This window comes from Amphiura filiformis, chromosome 1, assembly GCF_039555335.1.
Source record: "Amphiura filiformis chromosome 1, Afil_fr2py, whole genome shotgun sequence".
NCBI classification, from domain to species: domain Eukaryota; kingdom Metazoa; phylum Echinodermata; class Ophiuroidea; order Amphilepidida; family Amphiuridae; genus Amphiura; species Amphiura filiformis.
In genome coordinates, this window is record NC_092628.1 from 72,548,082 (window position 1) to 72,557,612 (window position 9,531).

General features: G+C 37.6%; 1 protein-coding gene across 2 annotated transcripts; it reads left to right on the top strand.

Annotated features, from left to right (window-relative positions):
• Nucleotides 1–1,537: 1,537 nt before the first annotated feature.
• Nucleotides 1,538–6,530, top strand: LOC140152880 (uncharacterized). Of its 2 annotated transcripts, none has more exons than XM_072175410.1 (2): nt 1,538–2,938; nt 3,320–6,530. In XM_072175410.1, exon 2 carries the CDS (start codon nt 4,154–4,156, stop codon nt 5,126–5,128), a length of 975 nt encoding a protein of 324 aa, XP_072031511.1. In that variant the 5' UTR covers nt 1,538–2,938; nt 3,320–4,153; the 3' UTR covers nt 5,129–6,530. Both variants share the same exon structure in this region, with proteins under 2 accessions (XP_072031511.1, XP_072031519.1).
• The last annotated feature ends 3,001 nt before the right edge of the window (nt 6,531–9,531 follow it).

Below are 9,531 nucleotides of genomic sequence, written 5' to 3' on the forward strand. Positions count from 1 at the left end.
AACAAGAACGGAGTCAACCGGGTTTAAATACTTCATAGCTAAAATAGGAGCTGATGCGGAAGCAAATGCGTAAGAATGCGTCAAAATGCGTAAGAATGCGTCAAAATGCGTAAGAATGCGTCACAATGCGTAAGATTGTGTCAAAATGCGTTTGCAAATGCGTAAGAATGCGTCAAAATGCGTAAGCAATGCGTCAAAATGCGTCAAAATGCGTAAGAATGCGTCAAAATGCGTAAGCAAATGCGTCAAAATGCGTATGAATGCGTCATAAATGCGTAAGAATGCGTCAAAATGCGTAACAATGCGTAAGCACCAAAATGCGACAAAATGCGTAATTGAATCACTGCGATTTAATACAACTGATATCTTAAAATATGTTAAATATATAGGCCATTTTTAAATTTAGGTGGTTTTCTCTAGTTTACTTAACATTTGGTATTGGACATCTATAATAATAACCAAGACCCAAATAAACCATGCCATGTACATGATGTATGCCTGACCTCCAAACGAGTCTGGACATGTTGTTTACGGTCGACTGATCTGTTTACAAACAAATCGATCGATCTCCGGTCAATCATCAGTGGAATCATCATCCTGTTATCATTACTGGAATACTTGATATTGATTATTGATTGATATCTTGACTTTAGATGGTGTACTATTCATTAATGGAAAAGGAGATATACTTGACATTGATTATTGATGATATCTTTAGCTGTACTGGAGGTGTGCATGACCATTTAAGACCAAAGAGGTCTAATACTTTCTGCGTTGGAGTGGATTTTCTGTCTTTCTCAGACTTGTTTTAATATCTTTTCTTTATCTTGTTCTACTTACACCATTTCTCCATCAAAATAAATAATGTATTTAAGCGTAATAGAGAATTTTTTCATGTTCATGTAATATTAGAACGTAATATTATTGCACGTTCATAACATTTTTGAATGACAGTAATTGCTCAACACTGACAGCTAACGCCTACTTTATAACTGGTTCCTGTTGAAATAAGATCTAATTGTTTTAACTAAAGTTTAATTAACCTATAACACTGTACAACTTGATTAAGAGTGATTCTTACCTATGCGCCTATAATTATGTTCATGTAGGCCTATCTCACATTTTTGCTCATCCCGCGTTACATCGCGTTGTGCAATTACAGACAAGTCTTAACTTGTTGTCAAGTAGTCCCTACCCCCAAAAATAATAATAACAGGCCTAATAATAATTATTTCAAATGACCTTTGTTATTCACTGTAAACATTTCCTATACCATCAATATGTAATTGATCAAATGACCAGTAAGTGCAATTAATGGATCCTTGTATACATACAATATGTTTTGTAAATAATGAATATTTAATGAGGTATAGCCCTCTGACCAGTTGTTTGTTTACATCCCATATTATTGCAATTGATTGTGCAATAATGGACAAGTCCTGACATGTCAGGTGGGAAAAACCCAAGATCTATTTTTAGAAGACTCCTTGTTTTGTCTACTTTAAAAGGAGTTACTGAATGAAGTGCATGTCTTAATAGTTCTGATCGTGGTAGAAGTAACATCTGAAGTGACATCTCTCATCTAATACTGATTTGCTGTGTAGTTTTAATCATGGCTAAAACACACGAGTGTGAAACATGCGGGCGGGAGTTCCCAAGCAAGTACAACCTTGGAAGGCATCGACGCACTCAACATTGGCAAAATGAGCGAGTGATTGCTGTATGCGACGTTTGCGGTAAAATATTTTCTCGGCTAGATAACATGAGACAGCATCGAAAAATTCATGACAAACCAAATGACTCTAATGTGGATCATGATTGTGACAAGGAGAATCAACTCGACTCATCCCGAGTGAACAATGACAATGACAGGAAACGCAAGCGAGATGGTGATCTTGAATGTGAGCGTCCTCGGAAGATGCTAGGAACAACGTTTGAACTTCCAAATGAGATGGTTGAGGAATTAGCGGATGATCCTGATTTACTTCAATACTATCGCCAGCATTGGAGGTGGATAAGATCTTCCGTCAAGAAGGGTAAGATCCAATCAAAATACAACTGCCACCTTCCGACGTTGGATCCTGTTAACTTAGCAAACTGTGCCGAGGAGGTATTTTCGCAGCAGACGACCGCCTTCAAAGTCAACGCTTCTTTTGGATTCATTCTCAGGAATAATGAGACGAATGAGCGCAGATTTTATTATTCTTCGAAGAACACAAAACTCTTTGAAAACCATTCTTGGTGAAAGACCGGGCTACATTTGACACGTTTTACAACACACTTAAAGATATTGACTCTTTGGAATATGCACGGATGCAACGACCCGATTCAAAGTGGACAGTAGAGATCGTCACCAACGTGACATTTTACGTGTACAGAATACGCGATCATCCCATTGGAGCTTGCTCTTATTTACCCGATTACATATTGCAGAATAGAGCTGTCGTCTCTCTCATGATCAACAATAACACTAAGAAACCTTACAAGGATAATCTATGTCTGTTTCGCTGCATGGCGCTTTATAAAGGATATCATCAGTACGTTTTGGAAAAGCAAACCAAAGCCTTGTTTAAAGAATATTCAAAGCAATCCAGTCAAGATTTTAAAGGGATCAAGATAGATCAATTACACGAGGTAGAAGACGTCTTTGGTGTAAATATTATGGTGTATGAACTAGTAGATCTCGGAGAAGATGTCATTGATGAACATAATACAGAAGAACCAGAGAAGAATATGAATGGAATGGTTGTAGCTAGACTAGTTCAGAGGAGTTTGGAGAAGCATTCATCTACCATGTATATCAACCTTCATAACGAACACTTCAGCTATATCAGCAACATAGACAAGTATACCCAGTCCTACGCATGCCGCAAGTGCCACAAGTTATGGAAGACTGGCAAGCAGCTACACCGCCATGAAGCTACTTGTGAATGCCAAGGTAAGAATAATAATCGTATCATTATATTATTTAACACTAACAATGTTAACTATAAACATATTGGGATGTAACATTGATTACACACATCATTGGAGCTATGACTTAGGCCAACAAAACAATCTTCAATTACCATGATTACAAAATTAATATTGAGTTTAATAATTGGAATCTAAACACAAAACGCGACTATTAGTTTTTTACTGGTTCTGTCCCACAGTCAGAATTTTCAACTACTTTCGATGATTTCAAAATTGATAATGGAATCCAATATTATTATTATGTTTATTTATTTATTTTTTAAAAACAAATGAACTGTCATCTGCAATTATAATAACATTACTAATATTTCTTTTTTTTTGTTCTTTCTTTTTTTTATTACAGGAACTACCGACCTATATCCGCGTGGCGTGTATGTAAATTCACCATCTGTCTTCGACGAGATTCGAGAAGAGGACATCGACATTCCTAAAGAATGGGATTTTTTCCTTATTGGGCTACCTTTGATTTTGAGTCGTATACAGAGAAGACATCGGTAGAATCTGGGGGAGACAAGTTATGCTGGATGAATGAACACATTCCCCTCAGTGTTAGTATCAGTAGTAATGTTCCAGGATATCATAGCCCTATTTGTTTCGTCAGTGAAGGTGACCCAAATCAAATAGTAGGAGATATGGTTAGATATCTCATCGAGATCAGTTCTCGTAGTGATAGTATTTTAAGAGAAACTTTTCACGCTATCATAGCCGAGTTGATGGGGAAGATTCAAAGACTAAGTGGTGGTGATGATGAAAGCACGAAACAAAAGAAGCACTTGGAAACATTGCTGTCTAAACTCCTTAGTCATTTGAAGACGCTCCCAGTATTCGGCTTTAATAGCGGCAATTACGATATCAATTTGATTAAGACATATTTACTTCCCTTCCTCGTCGAAAACGAACCTATCAAAAACTTGATCAAGAGAAATAACAATTATATGTCGATTGACACTGAGCACTTGCGCTTTCTAGATATTACCAATTTTCTCGCCCCAGGATTTAGTTATGATCAATTGCTTCGCGCGTATGACTGCTCTATGCAAAAAGGAATATTTCCTTATGAGTGGATCCATCTAAACAAACTAGACCAAACATCACTCCCGCCTAAAGAAGCTTTTGACAGTACTCTCAAAGGCACCTCAATAACGGATGAAGAATACGCCTACTGTCAAGAGGTTTGATGCAAGAAGGCATGAAAACCATGAGAGATTACTTAATATGGTATAACAATTTAGATGTAGAACCATTTGTAGAAGTCATTGGGAAAATGGCAAATACCTACCGCGACATGGGAATCGATCTTCTCAAAGACGGAATATCCGTCCCTGGCTTGACATTGAAGTATCTCTTTAAAGTCAGCTCCTCTGCCAATTTCTCACTTTTTGGAAATCAAGATAGCGATCTTTACAAAACTTTCCGAGAGAATCTAGTCGGTGGACCTTCCATAGTTTTCAATAGGTATCACGAATCCGGTAAAACTAAAATACGCGGCGGCAAATTGTGCGAAAAGATACAAGGATATGACGCCAATGCCTTGTATCTCTGGGCTATGAAACAAGAAATGCCCACTGGCTACCCAACGCGCAGACGCGAGGAAACGGGATTCAAGAAAGAAAGGAAACCATTTTCGATAGTAGCGCAGGAGTGGCTAGATTGGGAGGCTCATGACCGTGAAATTAAAATTAGACACGAGGGTAATAACACCGAAAAGCGCGTAGGTCCCCGCATGTTGCCCGTTGATGGTTGGTGCTCGGAAACCAAACAAGTATTCGAGTTTCAGGGTTGTTATTTCCACGGCCATCCCTGCCAAAAGAATCCCCGTCACTGCGAACAAGAAATGCGCGACCGGTACGCTAAAACCTTAGAGAAGCGCGCTTATTTGGAAAAACTAGGCTATGAACTTGTCGAAATGTGGGAGTGCAATTTTGACTCCATGAAAAAGACTGATCCAAAACTAAAACAATTCATCAATGCCCGTAAGAAACCCCTTGATCACAAATTTAACCTATCATTAAATGAAATCATACAAGAAATCAAATCGGGCCTCCTCTTTGGATGTATAGAATGCGACATTCATGTCCCTGACGAATTGAAACCATACTTTGCCGAAATGACCCTATATTCAAAAATACTCTCATTTCCCGCGATGATATAGGACCTTTTATGAAAACCTATGGAGAAGAACATGATATCATGAATACCCCAAGGAGAAGTTTGATTGGAAGTATGTTCGGGAAGAGAATTTTTCTTGCCACGCCTCTTGCGAAATGGTATCTCGATCATGGCTTGGAAATTACTCGGGTGTATCAAGTGGTACAATATACACCGATCGCCTGTTTTTCAGAATTTGCCAATGCTGTCTCCAATGCGCGCAGAGCTGGGGATATCGACCCTTCCAAGTCCATCATAGCCGACACGATGAAATTGATGGGAAATTCATCGTATGGTAAAACCATCACTAACAAGTCGAAACACAAGAATGTCAAAATTACAAACACCCCAAAAGCGAACCAACTCGTCAATGAACTCCTATTTCGTGATCTCAACCCCATAACTGACGAATGCTATGAAGTTGAGATGGCCAAAGCCAAAATTAAACATGATTTGCCTGTACAAGTCGGGTTTTTCGTCTATCAGTACGCCAAACTCAAAATGTTACAGTTCTATTTCGACTTCCTCGATGTATTCATGGACAGATCAGACTTTGAGTACGTGCAAATGGATACGGATTCGGCCTATTTCGCCCTTTCTGGCTCCAGTATTGAAAGTCTTGTCGCACCTGATCTTCGTCCGAGCTTCGAAAGAGAAAAGTACAACTGGTTGCCGCGTACTGATACGGAAGAGAACAGACGATTTGACAAACGAACCCCTGGCTTATTCAAGTTGGAATGGGAAGGCGATGGTATCATAGCACTTTGTAGCAAGACCTGGTATGGGTTTGGCTCCAAGGATAAATTTAGTTGCAAAGGGGTGAATAAGAGAAATAACGAAATTACCGCCGAGAAATACAAGCGCGTGCTTCTGGAACAAAATGCCGACTCTGCGATCAATCGCGGTTTTCGCGTCAAAAACAATCGGGTTCTCACTTATCAACAAGAACGCTCCGCATTTACTTACTTCTATCCCAAACGAAAGGTGGCCAAAGATGGTATCACCACAACTTACTTAGACATTTAGAATAGATTGCCATATTGTTATTTCTCTCGATTGGGCAGCATTATAAGAATGATAGTGTTGTATACTGTTTATCCATTAATAATGTTAAAATATCGAAATCGATACTATATTCATGACATTCCTTTGTTGACTGGTATTTTAATGGTCTATACCTAATCATGTATCAAATAAATTGTTGTAAATTTAAGTCGCCCACTATGTATCTTGTAAACGAGGTACTTTTACGTGGATTATCAACAAATATTTAACTATACTTATAATATGTTTTAAGTAATACTATACTTTAACAAGCATTGCGTAAATTGTATTATACGATATAAACTATGTAACGATTATTGTATGTGTATCTATATGTAAATACGTGTATATAAATAAAATGTATAAATAAAATATGTATATACGAAAATATAAAAGCAAGCTTCCATTTGTCTTTATTATACGCGGTTGTTATACTTACGTAAGAAACCGAATAAAATACTATCAACTATGTGTATAAAATACCGTAAATATATACCATAAAACCTCGCAAAGTACCCCATTATACCATACTCCCAGAATGCGTCATAGGGCTATAAATAGATTACGTCATAAGGGAAATCACGGGTGAACCCTACTTCTAAAAATAGATCAATAGATGACCTCTGAGGTCACAGGAGTTGCTCCTGAAAAATCGCTCCTGAAACCTCATGTAAAGGGACGTCTAATACTACTGGCATATGATATTTTCATTATTTGTCTGGCATGACGCGTCCTTTGGTTTGTTATTCGATTCTTTTAGGTAAATGAAAGTTTGAAAGTAAACCCTCTTGACAGTTTCTTATCCATATTCTCCCGAATATATGTATGAATAAAAATAATTACTTGAGACTATTTCATATGCATCAATATACTACAGTATCATGAACCTGTTAAACTATGCTACATAAAACATGAAAGTTATTTGATTTATTTCTTAATTATACTCGTTTAATTGCGTCTTCCTTTCATTTGATACAATAGCGCGTCAATTAGTATAAATAAGTGGTTATTAACCAAAGCTTTATTTCATTATTTTGAAGAAGAACAATTATGTTGCAATTAGATATTTCCATTACAACAAATCATAATAGCAAATTCAGTTATCATATTTCTCAAAACTTGAAGCTGCATTATTTTACCATGTGTCTTCCCATTCCATACAAGTAGATATCATATCTTTCATCGGATGCCACTCGGTAATACTAATCCGTTTATCCTTTTTGGCATTATACCTTAACAGCTATATCTTAGATTCTCATATATTCATGGCACGTGTGCAACAAGCTACATGCATGCGTGTTACGTTGCAATACATTTACCCGCAGTTTGCTCTTAACTGGGGCGAATATATTGCATCACACGTGTGCAAAGATTTTTATCTGAGAAAGTGAGAAGAAAATCGAAAAATCTTAAGGAGTACCAAACATGAGCAAAAGTGCATGTATCTTAGTTCACTTGGCTTGGGTGGACTGACTCTTCCTCTGTAAGGAGATAGTAATGCTGCACACGTGTGTCCATATGACAATGTATATATGAGAGTTTCACTTTTGTGTAGATAGACTGTGATGAGACATTATATTGACCAGGTTTACAGCCTCCAGCTCATACTTCCAAATGTTTTTGTTTTGCTCTTTTCTTCTTTGATTCTAGATTTTATGTTATTAGCTAAAATTCAATCTTTTCAAAATCCTTTAAAAACAACCCACGACTCATTCCATTATTAGAGCAAATCTCTACTGCCAATCTCTCAATGCGAAGGTGAATTTATTTGAATGTTTCGGAATCAATATAACACCATGTATATACGGTATATATCAGACTTGTACCCGAGTCCAGCTTGTCCGAGTCCGAGCCGAGCCGAGTCCATTTGTATCCGAGTCCGAGCCAAGTCCGAGTCCTTTTGTGTCCGAGTCTGGACTCGAGTCCAAGTCCAGGGGTGCTGAGTCCGAGCCAAGTCCGAGTCCAACAAAAATATGATTCGAGTCCGGACTCGAGTCCGGCTCGAGTCCGGACTCGGTCAAAGTCCATGCCCGTGTGTGTGTATGGGGGGGTCATTCAACTTATGATGTGACAGGTGTCTGGCATTGCTTAGTAGGAGCCTATTTGTATAAAAATGGGTCATTTGGGTATAACAAAATGAAAAAGGGATAATTGGGTATAAAATTTTGAAAGAAGGGGGTCATTTGGTATAACATTTTGAAAAAATGGGTCATTATTTCCCAAAAATGGAGCAAAATTTTAAATTTTGTTTCTAATTTGAAAATTTACAATACAAATTTGCTGAAAAAAGAAAATTGCAAAGTTTTTGATGCTAAAATTGTAGAAAAAGAAGGTAATTGGCCATAAGTCACTCACTACACTATACCACACACCGCTCTCCCTATACCAGACTTGTAGTACCCGTACCCGTACTCGTACCCGTACTCGGGTCCCAATTTCCGTACCCGTGGCTTCGGACCCGTATCCGTACTCATGCCCTATTTTTACCGTACCCACGGGTACGGGTACCATACAGTACATGGTTTATACACAAATGCAGGAAAATGAGAATAGAATACTATCACTTCCCAGATGCATGTTAACTCCACTCATGAATCCCACTGTGAGTCCTCTGATCATAAATTCATAATTAATTAAAACAAATAGGTTACATCATGAATGGGGTTGTGTGGGGAGTAAATGGAAAGCTTTAGCAAGTGCCCTTAAATTTATTTTAGCCTGGTCCAGGGCCCTGAAAAATATCAATCCACCTGGCTACACAAAAAGAACATGAATGCTGAGATCTACAACAGCCTGTGCACACTGCCACCCATGACATGTATGCTACATGTACATGTCTCATTCACACAATGACTGATCAATACAGAAAAAGACCTAGCAAACTGGAAAAACATTTCAAGATTTTTTTTTCTTTTGTGGTGAATTTTATGTTTTATGTTAAAATATCATTATTTTAGCTTGTATTAATCATTTTGATATTCCCCATTCAAATACACACCACTACTTGTATGCTGCACACATGTAGAACTAATGATAATGTGACTGGTGCTGGGGACTGGAGTGAGATTTTCTGCCAGCCACATGAGCTCACAGTGTACATGTACTTCTTCTACCAGTGCATCTGGGACAAATGAATAGAGAGGTCCTTACCATACTGAAGTTTGGGATTTGATAAGAGATTTAAAGGAGTTTTAAAATATTGATAAAACATGAATATAATTATCCAGATGTGCATAATTAATGATAATAATTATAATGATTGAGCTAATGGATAATCTGATGGATGTGTATTGTGTAGATGTGCATGAATGTACTTGGAAAATTGACAATTAATTTAATTCCAATTGATGTTTTAAGATAAAT

Bases quoted from the DNA above. Each gene is read 5' to 3' on its own strand.
- LOC140152880 (XM_072175410.1), top strand. From the start codon at position 4,154: ATGCAAGAAGGCATGAAAACCATGAGAGATTACTTAATATGGTATAAC.